Source organism: Podarcis tiliguerta (genome assembly GCF_965153285.1).
Source record: "Podarcis tiliguerta genome assembly, chromosome: 18".
In the NCBI taxonomy this organism is placed as follows: domain Eukaryota; kingdom Metazoa; phylum Chordata; class Lepidosauria; order Squamata; family Lacertidae; genus Podarcis; species Podarcis tiliguerta.
Window position 1 is genome coordinate 9,188,060 of NC_139551.1, and position 17,335 is coordinate 9,205,394.

General features: G+C 44.1%; 1 protein-coding gene across 4 annotated transcripts in view; it reads right to left on the bottom strand.

Annotated features, from left to right (window-relative positions):
- The window catches only part of UHRF1 (ubiquitin like with PHD and ring finger domains 1), a 38,275-nt gene that overhangs the window by 5,654 nt on the left and 15,286 nt on the right, over positions 1 to 17,335 (bottom strand). For all 4 annotated transcript variants that reach the window (XM_083421485.1, XM_083421483.1, XM_083421486.1 and 1 more), the window contains exons 3-14: positions 12,174 to 12,437; positions 10,346 to 10,521; positions 8,570 to 8,785; positions 8,244 to 8,353; positions 7,256 to 7,442; positions 5,901 to 6,024; positions 5,308 to 5,415; positions 4,376 to 4,480; positions 3,386 to 3,492; positions 1,874 to 2,036; positions 1,633 to 1,770; positions 671 to 776 (exon numbers count right to left, since the gene is read on the bottom strand). In XM_083421485.1, the coding sequence (XP_083277611.1) occupies positions 671 to 776; positions 1,633 to 1,770; positions 1,874 to 2,036; positions 3,386 to 3,492; positions 4,376 to 4,480; positions 5,308 to 5,415; positions 5,901 to 6,024; positions 7,256 to 7,442; positions 8,244 to 8,353; positions 8,570 to 8,785; positions 10,346 to 10,521; positions 12,174 to 12,437 (1,804 nt within the window). The remainder of the gene's footprint in view (positions 1 to 670; positions 777 to 1,632; positions 1,771 to 1,873; positions 2,037 to 3,385; positions 3,493 to 4,375; positions 4,481 to 5,307; positions 5,416 to 5,900; positions 6,025 to 7,255; positions 7,443 to 8,243; positions 8,354 to 8,569; positions 8,786 to 10,345; positions 10,522 to 12,173; positions 12,438 to 17,335) is intronic.

Genomic DNA, 17,335 nt, shown 5'->3' on the forward strand with positions numbered 1-17,335 from the left:
TAACACAACTTGACTTGCCCAAGCGACTGAAACCCCACCTTATGTGTGATATATTTGTGACACTGAGGTTAAGGGGATGTCCTCCTCCTGCGGGCCAAAATACAGTGGTGCCTCGCAAGACGAAAAGAATCCGTTCCGTGAGTCTCTTCGTCTAGCGGTTTTTTCGTCTTGCGAAGCAAGCCCATTAGCGGATTAGCGGATTAGCGCTATTAGCGGCTATTAAAGGCTTAATGGATTAGCTGCTAAAAGCCTATTAGCAGTTTAGTGCCTTAGAAAAATGGGGTGGGGAGCGGAAAAAAACCCCCAGGAACCGCAAGACATTTTCGTCTTGCGAAGCAAGCCCATAGCAAATTCGTCCTGCGAAGCACCTCCAAAACGGAAAACCCTTTCGTCTAGCGGGTTTTCTGTCTTGCGAGGCACCACTGTACAAACATTTAAAAGATGTGACACACTTTGTTCTTGGTCTCTCACTCACCTCCCTACAGGGAGGAGGGAACGTGCTGCAGCAGAAAAATAAAGATCTACCTTGTTTTCACTGGATCCTGCCTCAGCTCAGCTCATTATTCTCTGACCGATAACAAACCTGGGGGACTCTGCGTCCTGCGTCTTGTAAAAAAAAGCTAGGCCTTTAAAGGCACACATACACCTGTTTTCCAGTATCAATACCTACCAGATTTCCGCTTCCTTTTCCCTTGCCCCGGGGTTTCAAGCTCTTCTGTTTTCTTACTGTTTTCTTTTTCTTTGTTTGCAACAGATTCCAGATACCCTTCAGGATACTGAATTAGGGATGAGAAATGGTTAGCCTGTGCATAGCCCTGAGAGACAACATCCCTTAATCCAACACTGGCCACTGATCTGGTCTAATCTCACAGGGAAGCTCTTAGGATTCCTTTCTCCTACCATAAGAATGCTGAGTTGGACCGTCTAAATCAGGCTTCCTCAACCTCAGCCTTCCAGATGTTTTTGGCCTACAACTCCCATGATCCTTAGCTAGCAGGACCAGTGGTCGGGGTGATGGGAATTGTAGTCTCAAAACATCTGGAGGGTCGAGGTTGAGGAAGCCTGATCTAAATCCATCAACCACAGCACTGCTCTTGCTGCCACCAGTGCCAAAGACTAATAACTGGTGTGACACATAACTGCAGCAATGGGAGGTATGGATGTAAAGGAAAATGTATTGCCATGAAATCCAGAGTGCTAGGCTGCCTATTGGATGGCACTGGTATAGAAGCATCTTCTATCAAGATCTAAGCATGTTCCGCTGCAACTGTTGAGCTGAAAAGGGGGACAGCTAGTTTTTTTTCTAATAAAAAAGCAGCCACTAATTACTGGGGAATGGTTTTTAGCTTAATGTCTACATGGCTCTAACATGCTGCTCAGAATCTGAAAGTTTCAGCAGTAGGTATTGAACACAGGACATTCAATGGGCATTACAGGGAGAGAAACATCAAGCACCCCTGAACCGGGTGTGCACTCCTGTTCAACTACCAGAGAAAGAAAACAAAGCCAAATAAGTGGCCAGAAGCATAACACAATCCTGAGAGGTTACCTTGCCCACCATTTCTCTTGCAGCAGCTGGACTCCTGACCCTTCAAAGGACAGTGCTTCTCAACACTCTACAGCATGACTTACCTGCATTGTCAGCCCAAGTTTCTTCATTCTCTCCTTCCCTTCCCGGGTCCAAGGGGCTGGCTCATCATCATCTCTCCTGAGCAGGTAGCGCCACACCAAGAAGCCAGATTTCCCTGTTTCAGGCCAATATTTAACAACCTAAAAAAGGAAATGAGAAGAGAGGTTTAAATGCCACACAAAGCTTTCCTAATGAGCCCACCTTGAATCCACATTGCCTTACACTTTAGGCAAACTTCCTTACCTTATATATGCCGTCATATCTGTTCCCCTCCTTAGGGGCATATTTGCTATGCCTGCCCCCCTTTGCATTCCGCACCACCCTCACTGGCTTTCCGGCTCTCCAGTCCTTAGCCTCTGAGCCCTCTTTGTCATTGATTGGAGCACTGCAGTTGAGCGCCAACGCCCTACAAAATAATTTTGGAAAAGAGAAAGTGTTTGTGGGAACCCAGCCTTTAGTTCTTAAAGAGATCAGAGAGGAGGAACCTGTGACCCTCCTTTTAAGTCCCATCAGCACCAGCCAGTCGGGCCAATCGTCAGGGGTGATGCAAACAGGAATCCGGCAACATCTGGAGGATCACAGGTTCCCGAAACCAGTTGTAGATCTTCGGTATGGAGATGAGGGCAGAAGATGCAAGTAGCTTTTCTCCCCGCATCACAGAATAAGGCATGGTTAAGGACAGAAAAGCCTCACTTGACCAGGCCAAAAATCCATCTGCTCCCCACACAAAAATCCATTTGCTTCCCTTACTGCTCAGCCAGATGCCTCCAGGAAGCCCATAAGCAAATTGTGAAGGAGTCAGGATCTAGGAGTCTTGGTTGACCACAAACTTGACATGAGCCAACAGTGTGACGCAGCAGCTAAAAAAGCCAATGCAATTCTAGGCTGCATCAATAGGAGTATAGCATCTAGATCAAGGGAAGTAATAGTGCCACTGTATTCTGCTCTGGTCAGACCTCACCTGGAGTACTGTGTCCAGTTCTGGGCACCACAGTTCAAGAAGGACACTGACAAACTAGAACGTGTACAGAGGAGGACAACCAAAATGGCCAAAGGCCTGGAAACGATGCCTTATGAGGAACGGCTAAGGGAGCTGGGCATGTTTAGCCTGGAGAAGAGGAGGTTAAGGGGTGATATGATAGCCATGTTCAAATATAGAAAAGGATGTCACATAGAGGAGGGAGAAAGGTTGTTTTCTGCTGCTCCAGAGAAGCGGACACGGAGCAATGGATCCAAACTACAAGAAAGAAGATTCCACCTAAACATTAGGAAGAACTTCCTGACAGTAAGAGCTGTTTGACAGTGGAATTTGCTGCCAAGGAGTGTGGTGGAGTCTCCTTCTTTGGAGGTCTTTAAGCAGAGGCTTGACAACCATATGTCAGGAGTGCTCTGATGGTGTTTCCTGCTTGGCAGGGGGTTGGACTCGATGACCCTTGTGGTCTCTTCCAACTCTATGATTCTATAATTCTTTTCAACATATTTCCAAAACAAAGCAAAGAGAATCAGCTTCTAGCACTGGAATAAGTTGCTCAATGTATCTTTCCCATGTAATAATAAACATTATGTTTATTATTACAACCTAGAGAGATAGTCAACAAAACAAGAATGTTTCAAGAGCTACCACATTAGGCAGGCCAGTAAACATGTATAAAACACCTGCTTCTTTTCTTTCTTTAAATGCTTGCAAAAATAGGAATGCTTTCATAGCTTGCCATTTCCTGAAAACCCCTTGGAAGATAAGCTCTTTGGCCTCACCTGTTCATGTTTGTAAGTTTTTGATCACAAGACTGTTCAGCTGTACGTTTGTTTCCAGAAAGGTCACGACCTCCGCTTCCCGTGTAAGTGAAAGAATTTCCATGATCCTGAAATATATTCAGAAGGTTCAATCCAGAACTGGGAAAATCCCAATTACCTGGTCACTCAAGCACCTGAAAAAACGGGTGTTGCCACATAAAACACTTAGGTACTTGCCAAACTCCACCAATCTGCGCTTTTAAAAAACCTGTGGCAACCAAGGAATTTTGCGATATTTTCCCAGCCCTATTTCAAATCACATACATCGCTTAACTCAGATGTTACTATATTCTTGTGTCCTCCCAAACTGGTGACATTCAAGAGGATTTTTAATTCCAGTTCTGCCACACTGTGGCTGTGTAGATATATAAAAAGACAGTAGCAACCTTGAGCAGTCCATGGCCTTGCCTCTTGCTGTAACCTCTCAAGGACAGCATACTGCTTTTTTGGTGGCGTGGGTGATAATGATCATATTGTTTTATTGCTAAACACGATGGGTCCTTTAACTATGTAAGTCTCCTAGAGACATTTTGTATTAGGCAACAAATAAATTGAACAACAACATACAGCAGACTGTAACTACTATAGGATTGATACATGCATTCACCCAGCACTAACATTGTGTCACACATTACATGACAAACAAAAATAGTATTAACCTCACTGGTTCACACCAGTGTAGACAGAGAGTGTTTCTGACATCTGACACTCTTTTCCTCTCTACACAACTTACAACATGTTCATACCACAAACAATTCATGTTTTAAAGTGTGAAGAAGTAAGAGCAGCACCCTATTGGAGGAGTCCATCCCATGATCCAAACTGGGATGGGAGAAAGAGGACAAACCTTTTGCCTAACAGGGTACTTCTTAAGAGCAATTTATCGGGCCTTCTAGAAAAGAGGTGAGAATGATGAGATGATGAGCTAACTGACACACACACAACACTTACTATATCATCTTCGTAGCCGCCTGCCAAGACCAGTGAATAGGCTCCATCATTGCTTCTGCCATGTATACCTGCAACATGGGGCCTGTGGACACCCGATTCGCTTACCTATGGAGAAATGCAAATCCATGAGGTCAAGTACAGACAGTCACATGGAAGCATCCAATTACTAAAGGATCAATGGGGTGGGGAAACCTTGTAATGGTAATGAACATAAAACACTTTACCCACTACACCACCTACAAGTTATAACTGCCATGGCTCCATTTGCAGTGAGAGTGCAGTTCCCCAAGAGCTCTTCACGTTACATTTCAGGCAGGTAAGTAACAATGGGAAAAGCAGTACAGTGGTGCCTCGCAAGACGAAAAGAATCCGTTCCGTGAGTCTCTTCGTCTAGCGGTTTTTTCGGCTTGCGAAGCAAGCCCATTAGCGGATTAGCGCTATTAGCGGCTATTAAAGGCTTAAGGGATTAGCGGATTAGCTGCTAAAAGGCTATTAACAGCTTAGTGCCTTAGAAAAAGGGGGTGGGGAGCGGAGAAAACCCCCCAGGAATCGCAAGACATTTTCGTCTTGCGAAGCAAGCCCACAGCAAATTCGTCCTGCGAAGCACCTCCAAAACGGAAAACCCTTTCGTCTAGCGGGTTTTCCGTCTTGCGAGGCATTCGTCTTGTGGGGGCACCACTGTATTCCCCTTCTGAACAAAAAGGGTCAGATCCAAAATTAAAAAAAAAAAAAAAATTGGACGTAGCCACTTGCCAGTCCAGAATTTGTAGTTCTTGCAAACAGAGCTAAATGAGTAGCATCCTGCTTGCCATCAGATTCAAGGGCCTCCTTGCACATTCGTACCCAGGTATAAATAGCAGTTGTCTGCTGTTCCCGGGAACACCCACCTACTCCACAATGGAAGAAGAATGGGGCCAGATACAGCATCTCACCTGGACTCTGAACTTCCACATGGTTCCAACTGGAACTCCAGGGATCGGCCCATAGTGGTTTGATGGGACGATGGTACACTCTCTTGTGCGACCTACACATGCCATGCCCTAGAAAATAAAAAAAGGCACAGATCAAGACAGAAATTGCCACAAATTAGCCCACCAACTTATTGTGCTATTGAGCTATTAAGAGAAGGACACATTCATCCATTACGTTCCCCGAAATAAAACCCAGGTAACAAAGCAGTCCCATCTAAGGTTAGCACAGAATCATTCCTGCTACCTATTTAACAAATGGGTAGTTAAACCTGCCCAATACTGGCCCTATGCTGTTGAAAGGTAGATGTTTCCACTGCAAGCCACTGCAACTAGCAATTGTTCTCAGGGCTTCCTAAGACAAGCTAGTTGTCAAGAGACAATTCTGCTTGGACAGACTTGTCACCCCGTGACTTTTCTCTTTGTAGAACACAGATGACATTCTAGTAGATTAGAGAACATGTGAAATACTTTGAGCTGGCTGAGCCATGTAATTGTGGACACATCCGTCTTGGCACTGCAGGAGAGCAAGACAAAACAAACCAGGATGGACCGACCTTGCCCCAGTCCCGCTGAGAGGATGAATTTGCAGATGCCATCTTGGCTTTCTTTTTGCTTTCTTTCAGCTTCTCACCAGCCAAAACCACCTCACTTGCATCATTGCGACATTCAGGACAATACCTAGTTATCAAAAAATTAAAGAACAGACGCGTCACTGGGGGGGGGGGGGCAGGATTGGTTCCTAGGACTATTTTTAATATGCACTATTAGAAGAAGAAAAAAACCTAATGCACAGTGAACCTGACAAAACTCTTTCATCCAGTTTTCCTCCTTGTGAAACTGGCAGTTAGAAGTATATGAAGACAGACAAAACGGGCAAAACTAAAAAAAGACATACCCAGCTTAATAACTCAAAATGCTTTTAGCTGGGCTGCCTACAATGGCTTTTCACAGCCCTGATAGCTGGCTGTGCCAGTTAACATACAAAGAACATGGTATTCCACTGAGCTACAGCCCTCCTACCCTGAGAGCAAAGCTGAGGTGCAAGGAAAAAAGAGGAGAGCCAAGCTGGAGCCCACATCCAACATGCTATTAAGAACCATGTTCATTACACATCAGATCACCAAGTGTCTTGCAAACACCTTTTAAAAAGGTACACAACAAACTCCTGACTAAGCCAGGAAATAGTTAGAATTAACAGAACACATGTGTTGTGTGTAGAAGGTGTCAGAGCTAGACCTCTGGCATTTCCAAAGGGGAGGATATCACTTTTCATAAAAACAAGCTGAAAGGCGATAGAAGGAAATGTCACAAAAGTATTTGCTGTAATCAAAAGAAGCCCTTGTCTTTGGGGTATTTAGGAGGACCCTTGCAAACAGGGGTTGTGAAAGCATTGGTCCCGTGATCCAAGACTGGCTAAGAAGCAGTGCTTTGACTCTTAATGGGCTTCATTTGCTTTCAATGGCAATAGGAAACAGCCATGTCTGATTGCTAGATAATATGTCAGCATCTCCAGTACATGCTCAACGATTGTCCAGAGTAAATTAGGCAGAAATGGAAGGAAGAAATAGGCACCCAAACCTCAACAATGGTTTTAATCAGCCATATGGGGGGGGGGGTGTTTCCAGGGTATTGTTCCCACCCCCAAGATTACTTTCAAACCAGAAGGGCCATGGGTCATGTGACCTTAAGGCACACCGTAAGCATCCACTGCTTTTATAATACTTTATTCTCTGTCTGCTTACGAATCAATTGAAAAAGCTGCCAATATTTGTCTCCTCACTATTTTGCTGGCTTACTATATTTGTTCAGTGAATTTTATGTTATGTTTGTTCACCTGTTTCCTTTTATTATGTACTGTTAAAACTTCAATAAACATTATAATTTTCAAAAAGTGTTCATTGCTACTTACCAGTCCTCATCATCGGGTATCCTGTTAAGGGGTGGGTTAAGACAGTAGATGTGGAAGGCCATGTCACACTCATCACACATTAGCTGTTTCTCTGGATCCTGTTTCCCTCCACACACATGACAGGCGCACATCCGGCAGGTTTTGCTAGGGTTGTCTTTGCAGTGCTTACACACAGGTCCACTCTGCCCTGTGAAAAAGGAAACACAACACACAACATACTGATCAGGCCAAGGAGAGCAAGCCACAAGAAACCTCACAGAGGGCGATTATTTGCTAGGATAACTAAATGGGAACTTTATGAGGAGATTTCACCCCACCCATATCCAAGAATCTCCTGAGGAGTCTGCTGATTCTGCAGAGAGGAGGAGGCGTGCTCTGCTCTCTACTTATTCTGCTCCAGCACCACATCAAAGAGTCGGTCAGTCAGTCAGTCAGTCAGTGTGTTGGAGAGAGAGAGTGTTAGAGAGAGAAAGTGTGTTTAGATAAGGTTGCTGCTAAGAGCAGCTGCAGACACTCAGTGCAGTTTAGCATTCATTTATGCTTAGGCGCATTTAGCTCTGTATATAGTTGTAAAATAGTTGTAGATAGAATAAAGAAGATATTCTACAGAGCTGCTCTCCGAGTTGTTTATATACTCTGCTAGACTCTGCTGTACTCTGCTGTGCGACGACTGTCTACTTGTGGAAGTGAATCCGGTGCTCACAACTCTAAGCTGTGAGTCCACAGCACTTTGACCTGTTCCTGTGCAGAAGGTGGTCTCTGGAAGTGCTACCCAGCTCACCTAGCCCAGTCGGGCTGAAGTGGATGAGTCCAGTTAGTGGCACTAGCTCAAGGGCGATGCTGACACTTTATGCCACCCACTGGGGGCGGACGACAGCTGGTTTGCTGGAAGATTTCAGAGAATGCTTTATCCTGACCCAGTATGGCATTTTCCCCCCAGTGACAGCTATCATCTAAGTGCTTAGGAGGGAGAAGTGATACGACTTACTTTTTAGTGGGCTCTCAGCGGTAAGTGGAACAGCACAGCCAGGTTCTTCAATCTTGTAGATTTCATCCACAAGAGTAATTCGGCAATCATTCAAGGTATCTCCAGCATCCCTAGAAGGGAAGCATATAAGAATTGGCTGCACATCAAGAAGAAGAAGAAGAAGAGGAGATTTTGGTACACACATATGGCATGTTAAGAGAAATGCCTCTCCCATCCCTGGGCTTAGGTCATCAGACAGCACAAAATAAGGATTTGGGGTGCCGCAGAATAAAATTTTCCATGGAGACCTGGCAGATGGGATCCCCTGCTCATAATCTATCACTTACCCAAGAACTATCTTGGCATATAACTCCTTGTATGTTCTGGTTTCTCGTTTTTGCAGGATCTCTGCATCATACCAAAATCCCCTCTCCTTTGGATCATCAGGATTGTAATTCAGCATGACGACATCTCCTATTTCTAGCTCCTCCCACTTGAGAGTCGTCCTGGCACGAGCGCGCACGTCTCTGGAGCTCAGCTGAATGACACCATTCTCTGGATAGCTTCATTGGGGGACAGGGGGAGGCGGTAAGAAAACAATCCCACATGGTAAATGCAACCCACCCTACCATAGCAACATAAGTCTTAAAATTATCATCAATCACTTAAACTGTTCAAATTTTTTCAAGCACTGTACATAGAGTAAAAACGAAAATAAGTCCCTGGAAATGTGGAGGCCTGGACAAGATAACAAGAACAAAAAAGGCTTCTCCTGAGGACTTTTTGCCTATTTCTCCGACAACAAAAAATGAAAATAAGGGGGAATACTGGATGTGTGGAGAAATTGTATTAAAAATTATCTCACTTGGAATAAGAGAAATGCTTTTTAAGACAAGATACGCAATACATGAAGATCTGTAGAATTCCAGTAACGGTGAGGAACCCTATAGCCAATGGGCCTCTTTAGGCCTGGCAAGCCTTGGAGGTTGACCTGCCTGGCAGTTTTGGGTAAACCACACTCCTCTTTCCCTGGGCTGATGTCATATACGATGTCAGGTGCAGCAAAGTTTACACTGCAGGTTGAAACCTCAGAGTGCAGCTAAAAGAATATATTTTTTCCACCGTAGTCACAGCTTGAACTCCAAAAAAAAGTGTTCCTTGTGAAGCCACAGTTTGTATTCAAGGCAGGCTGTAAAGGAGGAATCAGGAGCACACTTAAGAGTGCCTTACCAATTTGTTCCTTTGAAATTGAGTCACATGACATGACCATGATGTCATGGAACTGATACCTGTCAACTTACACCTATCTGTCGAAGTGGCTCACGGTGGGTGGGGGAGATCAGGATCTGGCTTGCCTGCTCTATTCTCTCCTTCACCCCTGAACTAGAAAGTGATAATTCCTGTGTACACTGTAGTATAAACATATGCAGCACTCAGGCTCAAGTTGCATTTCTGCACCTAGCGGGCGCTGCCATCTTCCTGAGTAGTATACTGGGACCTCCAGCTTCTTGTGAACTGCCATCTTTTGGGGATCTACTGCAACACAGAGGCTGCCTCATTTTTTATTATAGAAAAGAGTGCAGGGAAAACTAGGAGCAAACCATTTCTAAAAGCAGCCAGCAGTAAAGTGGCCCATGTTTTGCCAAAGAAAAAGATAGCCTCACATGGCAGCCAAGGAAAGCCCCCCACTTTTCCAAGGGGAAAGGGAGCAGGAAGGAGTGGCAGAGGGCTTGCCTGTTCTGTCCTGCGCAGTAAGGCACTCCAGGTGCTTCAAGCAACTCCCAGAGATGGAGAGCAGGCAGGGATCACCATGCAGCTCCACGACTATCACCACCCACCTCTGCAGCTCCAAGTTTAGGAAGGTAGCTGGGGCAATATAGCGCGTTCAGCATAGAAAACAAAGTGTGAATGCCTGGTTACATCTATACCCAAGAGACACTCCCAATGCTTTAGTTGAGATTCCTGCATTGCAGAGGGTTGAACTAGATGACCCTCAGGGACCCTTCAACACTACAATTCTATTTATTCTTTGAATGCTAGGCTGAACTCCACCATCAGGTGTTTGCCAAAAAAAAAAATAGCCTGTTGTTCTAAAGGGACTAGAAAAAAACCAAAACACTCACTCTTCATATTTCACATGATATACAATGTCCTCTTCAGCAATGGCTTCTTGCAGATCAGATTCCTCATCGCTCTCACTTGCCTTGTTGGCAGCTTTTTCTTTCTGGGTCACGTTGACAACCTGAGCTTCAAACCAGGCCCCCATGCTTGTATCACGAGCATCCACTAGCTCATTGATCTAAAAACAAAAGCCCAGAGTCCAGCTATTTAGTTGTTTTTTAAATAAACTCAATCTTGAAAATTACAGCCATTTCAAAAGGTAAACAGCATTCATTTCCGAAAAGCAATAAAGTCGAAGGGAAATGGGTATTTGGAGTGTTACATCATAGGTGGCCAATCTTCTGTGGGCACATACCAGAAGGAAAGAAGTGGGAAGATCAACAGATGGGCACCTTTATAGTTAAAGACACATTCCAACCAGGCAGAAATATTTTAGAACAGGCTTTCCCAAATTCAGGTCTCTGGCTGTTTTTAGACTATGATTCCTATCACCCCTGGCCACTGGCTCTGCTATCTAGGGAAGATGGGAGTTGTAGTCCAATAACAGCTGGAGACCTGAGTTTGGGATACCCCGCTCTAGAATGGCATGGAGCAGCACTGGAGAAAGTCCCGAGGGCCATATAGAGAGGTCTGAAGAGCCACAATCGGCTCCAAGGCCTGAGGTTCTCCATCCCTGGCACACAGAAAGGGCCTCACTACTTCTGTTTCCTTCTCCTGTTCTGTGCTATTGCCTGACCCCTGCCTCAGTGGCCCAGGAGACAAAGAACACATGAAGATGATGGATTCTTCAGAGCTAGCTGACCTGACTGGAAGAGTCCACGACCAGAAGGAGGAGGAGTACCAGAAGGAATGGATGAAATTCCAAGACTACTTAGTTAAATATGTTAAGATAATTTAATTGGAAAAGCTTGCAAATACCAGATAGGCTTAGGATTTAAATATGTAATGTTAGAGAGTTAAAATAGAAAGAAAGAAAGATGTTAAGTGATTAAGTTTATGAGAAAATTGGTTTTGGAAAACTGTTATAATGATACACTGAAATTCAACTTAGGGGGATTCAAGGAAGTCACTTAACAATGTCACTAAGATTGGTTTAAATACAGTTGAGATTTATGTTTGTTTGTTTAATTTTTTGGGGGAAAATTAATTTTAAAAATTGGGGGAGAAAAGGAAACAAAGAACACAAAGGAACAACTGTGGATTGTAAAATGCACCAGATACTTTCAGGCTAGACTTGTACCCTATTCTGCTTCATCATTAATCTATGATATTAACCTTGTGCAGCAGTGCAGATGCTGTTAGGTTTTCAGACCAGTCTTTTAATATGGGCAGAAATATTCTACCGAAAATGCATTTTTTAAAGAAAGCTAAGGAGTACCATATCATGACCTTTCCTTCCCCCTTTATCAAATTAACAAAAAGCTGAGCAACTGCAATAAAAGGATTATATTTCATTTTTCAAAAAGGAAATACTCCAAATGCAAGTGTTCACAGTTGGACTGGTATTCAACTTCATGCATATATATATGCCTTCCCTTTCTCTATCCAGAAATGTTGTATAGGTTTTATCCCATTGCAGTTGATAACAGCTCAGTTTCAACGTGTGTCTAATTTGTTGATATTTTGCTTGTTTTTAGATACAGCTATTTATTTAGGAAAGTGTCAAAATACATTTTCTCATTTGATTAACTGACCAATGAAATTGACCAATGAATTTGTATAAACTGCAAAATGAAATAAATCCTAACATGTTTGGAATAAATGTTAAGAATTTATAGACATTTTTGTTTTGCTCATTTGATATTAAAATTAAGCCTGAAGCCACCTTACCTTGTAGAATCCAAAGCCTGGGTCCACCAGATCAGTTTGGCTTGCTGTGCTTGGTGGTCCCTCCATTTCCACAGCCCCCTCCCCATTATTGGAGTTTTTATCAGATTCACTTTGGCCTGAACCACACCCAGAGTCCGTGTCTGAAAGTTCAGAATCCTTCTCTTTGTTAGCCAAAGGCAGGAGGGCAGGGCTTTGCCTCACCAGCAGTTGGACTATATCATTCAGGCCAACGCTGTAATCGAAAAGGGAATGACCATCTTCCATCTGTAAAATAAGAGTAGGAAGACCACCAGTCACATATCAACATCCAACAACTTAACACACAACCAACCCAAAAGCCATTTGAAGTCAAAATGTTTTGCTCCATTCAGTTTTAATTCCTAGGTTCGATGCCCATTTTCTTTTCATGCCAGCATTTCTGTGAATAGATTAAACAAAGTTAAAGCAAATTGTTCTGCAGTGTTGGCTGTACCAAGCACAAGATGCTAGTCTCCATTCCCTAGTACAACAAAAAGCTTCGAGACCATCAAGTAGTTGAAGAATAGGTTCCACCTACACATAAAATGCTTTTCTACACAACTGTCCTCTTTTCAACTCCCAAGGAATCCATTATACCACTCAGCAAGCTACCCATACAACTCACACCATATCGTCCTGTTATCACTATCTTCAGAAATATCACAAGTTGCTTCATTTCTTTTCAACACTATAAGAAAGCAAAATATAGCTCCATCCTTATTTCAGTTATCATGATACCGTATATATTGAAATATTGCAATGTTTAGCTCAAAGCTTTCCAAACTGTGTGTCATGACATGTTAGTGTGTTGGCTGCAGTGTATAGGTGTGACAGTGTATAAGTATGTCGCACTAGCGCTTCTTTTGCTCCTCCTGGGGCTGGAAAGGGGTTAGCTTAACCTCTAGTTTGCTAGTAAAACTCAATTACAGTGGTGCCCCGCAAGACGAATGCCTCGCAAGACGGAAAACCCGCTAGATGAAAGGGTTTTCCGTTTTTCAATGTGCTTCGCAGGACGAATTTCTCTATGGGCTTGCTTCGCAAGACGAAAATGTCTTGCGATTCTTGCGATTTTTTTTCGCTCCCCACCCCCTTTTTCTAAGGCGCTAAGCTGCTAATAGCCTTTTAGCAGCTAATCCGCTAATCCCTTAAGCCTTTAATAGCCGCTAATAGCCGCTAAACCGCTAATAGCACTAAATCCGCTAATAGGGTTGCTTCGCAAGACGAAAAAACCGCTAGACGAAGAGACTCGCGGAACGGATTCTTGCGAGGCACCACTGTACTGTGTCGTGAAATGATGCATGTCTAGAAAGTGTGTCACCAACATAAAAGGTTTTGAAAGCTCTGGTTTAGCTGGTACTGTATCGTGATGTTGAAAACCAAATATTGCCCAACCCTAGTCTTTGTTGTTGTTGTTTATTTTATTATTTTAAACAAAGTAATAATGATAAATAAATAGAAATAAAACTTTGTCCCCCACCCCTAAGACCATTCCATTATATATCCAACCTCCTCAAATTTCAACACCTCTTGCGATGGTCTGACCAATTCCCCTCATCACAGCTTTCATTGTACAGTATCCCATATTATTGCTTGAGTATTTTGCCCCTTCTCATTAATTTCCCATATGTCTAATAATTATTTCCCTATTGTCAGAGCTGGCTCCAGGTCCCAGCTCACAGAGGACCAACGCTAGCTGGCAGTAATGTACAAAAGTCTTTATTGAAGTACAGTTTCCATTTTCCAGCCGCAGCGCCCCAGCTCTACGTCTAGGGTTAGATCGGCGAAGCTCCATCTGAATCTCCGCCCCCTGTACACCAGTTTAAGACTCTAGCCTTACTCCACCTCTTCCGTCTCTCCTTTCTCCTCTGGGTCCTGTTACCCCCCGGGGTCCCTTCCTTCCTGGATTCTTCTGACGCTGACGTTGACCCCCCTGACTCCTCCCGCTCTTTCCGGCGGGCTTTGGGACCTGGCTCCCTATCCGGGCTGCCAACTGTGCCGCCCTCCTGCACATTTGAACTTGGCGCGCGCGCGCAGCCTTCAACCTTCCTCTTGACCGTTTCCTCGCTCCCCGATGGAGGCGTGGCCAATCCTGCCTCATGTCCTCCCGCTGGCAGTGCGCCTCCTGATCCCGATGCCTGGGACTCCTCCCCCCTACTGCACTCTGGTGTGGACGCTGGTCCTGATTTCCAACTGCTGCTCTCTGAGTCCCCTCTGGCCCCTTCTTCCTGGGGTGTCCCCCTCGGCACCCCCCTTGCCCTGACCATGGGGGCCCCTTTCTGTGAATCTTCCGATTCGCTGGAAAGACTCGGAGACCTCGGACCGCTGTCATCGCTAACATTTCCTTCGGACTCCTCCCCCTCGCTCTCTATTTCCTCCCTTTCCTGTGCCTCTGCTCCTGAACCCCTGACACCTATCTTATTTACTGTTTGACTATTATTGAAGATCCTCATATCTAACCATCTTCTGGCTTCCTTATAAACTTTCTTACCCAGCCCTAGTCTTATGTATTACAGTGGTACCTCGGGTTAAGAACTTAATTCGTTCTTGAGGTCTGTTCTTAACCTGAAACTGTTCTTAACCTGAAGCACCACTTTAGCTAATGGGGCCTCCTGCTGCTGCACGGTTTCTGTTCTCATCCTGAAGCAAAGTTCTTAACCCGAGGTAGTATTTCTGGGTTAGCAGAGTCTGTAACCTGAAGCATCTGTAGCCTGAAGCATCTGTAACCCAAGGTACCACTGTATAGCATAAGCTCTTGTGGGTTAGAGACGCTTTGTCATATGCAACTGGCCTAAGAAAGTTGCCAAACAGACTAATGCTGTAACTTCTCTGAAAGTTATTGTAAACACTGCAGGTCTTTACATTCTTCAATTTCTTTGTCAATTCAGAACACCTAGTGTGTGCCCCCCCCCCCCCACAACCAATAAACAAATCAATCTACAGGTTTCATTAACAATTTATGTCTGTATTACTCATTTGGGCACACTAGAAGCTGGGAACAGGAATTAGCCTGCTAAGTTTTCCATTGATTCTGCACCTTACAGTACGTATCTTAGGACAAAGATGTCCACGTGCATTTATGAGACAATAATTCCTAAAGAGATACTCTCAACCAAAAGAAATTCAACTAATGCTCTTTGATGAGGACACATTTGTACTTGCGGTGCAAGTTCCTCAGCATGTGGCATATGCAACAGCAGGATCTCTAAAGAAGTAAAAGCAAGAATAAAGCATTCTTTTCTCTTTCTTATTCAATCAAAATGTCATCGTTTAGTGAATATGCATAGCACAATAAACAGTTTAGTGAAGAGGAATGACTGGAGTAGTGGCATCCTTAGGAAAAGGTTTTTCAACTTGAAAAGCATTCTCAGCGGACTCCCAAGCAAAGGGGAGGGGGAGGCTGAGGGAACACTCCACAAGGTAGGGTGTTTGAAAAAGTATGAGGCTGCCAGCTCTGCAGGCAAGGGGTGACATATCTGGGCTCCTGAGCCCCACAGGGGTGCCACAGAAAGAATATCAGGGGAGCCATGGACTTAAAGAAAGGTTGAAAACCCCTGGGATAGGACATAGCCATGTTTCTCTTACTGCCCCTGTTCCTGGGTCTCTTAACAGCAGCCTGCAACCAAAGTTTTAGTTGCAAGGAAACTTATCTCCAGCAACATTCTAGGAGATAAAGCAAAAGTTTTAGCTATGAATGCTCAGCTTTTTAGTTGCAATTTTATTAACGTTGCTAATTTTGTTTTATAGATTATAAATGCCTTATTGATTTGTTAATTGTATAATGACTTTTGCGTTAATTGTGATTTTTAGCTTATTTTTTGTTGCAATTTTGTTAAGTGTTTTACAGATTGTAATTGTTTTAGTGATGTTTGTTAATTATTTTATATTATTTATGCTGCATTCGTGATGTTCTATTGTGTTTTGTTATGTTATTGTTATTTATTGTTTGCAAGCCACTTTGAGATTCATTTGAATTAAAAGTGGCATAGAAAATATAATCAATCTATATTTGATTAAGTTTCCCAAGCACACACCCCCCCCTCTGCAACTAGAGCAATGTCCCCGCCCACAGGCGTACAATGTAATCAATGTGGCACAAAAGGAATAGGGAAGAGGAAAACAATCCTTGGAGCACCTACTGCTTCACTGGCCAATGACAGGGCCAATTTGATCTCTCTATTGCCATTATGTTCTTCCTGGGAGACACAGTGTACAACCACCCAGGGGCTCCAAGTCACCAGGCTGGTGCCAAGAGGCCACTGTGCCTCCCCTCAGCTATGAAATCTCATGTGACTGGCAGCTGGAACACAGTGCCCTTTCATGCAGGGAGCTCCTCCTCCTTTGGCTGATAGACGGGGCAGGCTCGACTTCCAATTGCTATAGATTAAACCACAGCAAGTAAACATGAATTTAAAGTTTAACAAACCCTAGAACTCTTGCATTAGTGCACATAAGGGAGCACTGACAAAAAATATGTCACATCTGAGCCACACCATAGTCTCATTCCATTTTCTCTTCTGTCCCCATCCCTTTTTATACTGGATTTATGCGAGCCTGCATGCAGGGCTGTCGTATTGTTTAAGATCTGCACAGTGCTTACAAAAGCTTTCGTAAAGTTCATGGCTAGCTCCTAACTAGCATCAAATAAGGACAGGCCACCTCCTCCAAACAAAGATATAGCTCAAGTTTTAACACGCAGCAATCCACCTAACTAGCATTTCTGGAAGCCTAAAGGAAATAATTTTCAGCTTCACCACCTTCAGCAAACCCTCTCTATACTGAAGTGCTTGCCAAGGAACCCCAGTCTATATACCCCTGGATTCCTCTCTTGCTGCAATACTGAGTCAGCTTCCTACCATATGTTCCTAGCCTGAGATTATTCTAGGGCAGGGATAGTGAACATGTAGCCCTGCAGATGTTGTTGGACTTCCGGTTCCCATCAGTCCTAGCCAGCACAGCCAGTGGTCGGGGATTATTTGCGCTGCAGCCCCCCAGATGCTGCCAGACTTCATATATCCCATCCCTCTTAAGGGGTGTATAGTTCATTCCCCCATCACTATCTACATGAACCAAGAATGCATCCTTGAATGAAATAGTCCCCTTATCCACAATTAGTGGCCTGTGCACTGAGGAGCCTGGGTTTAAGG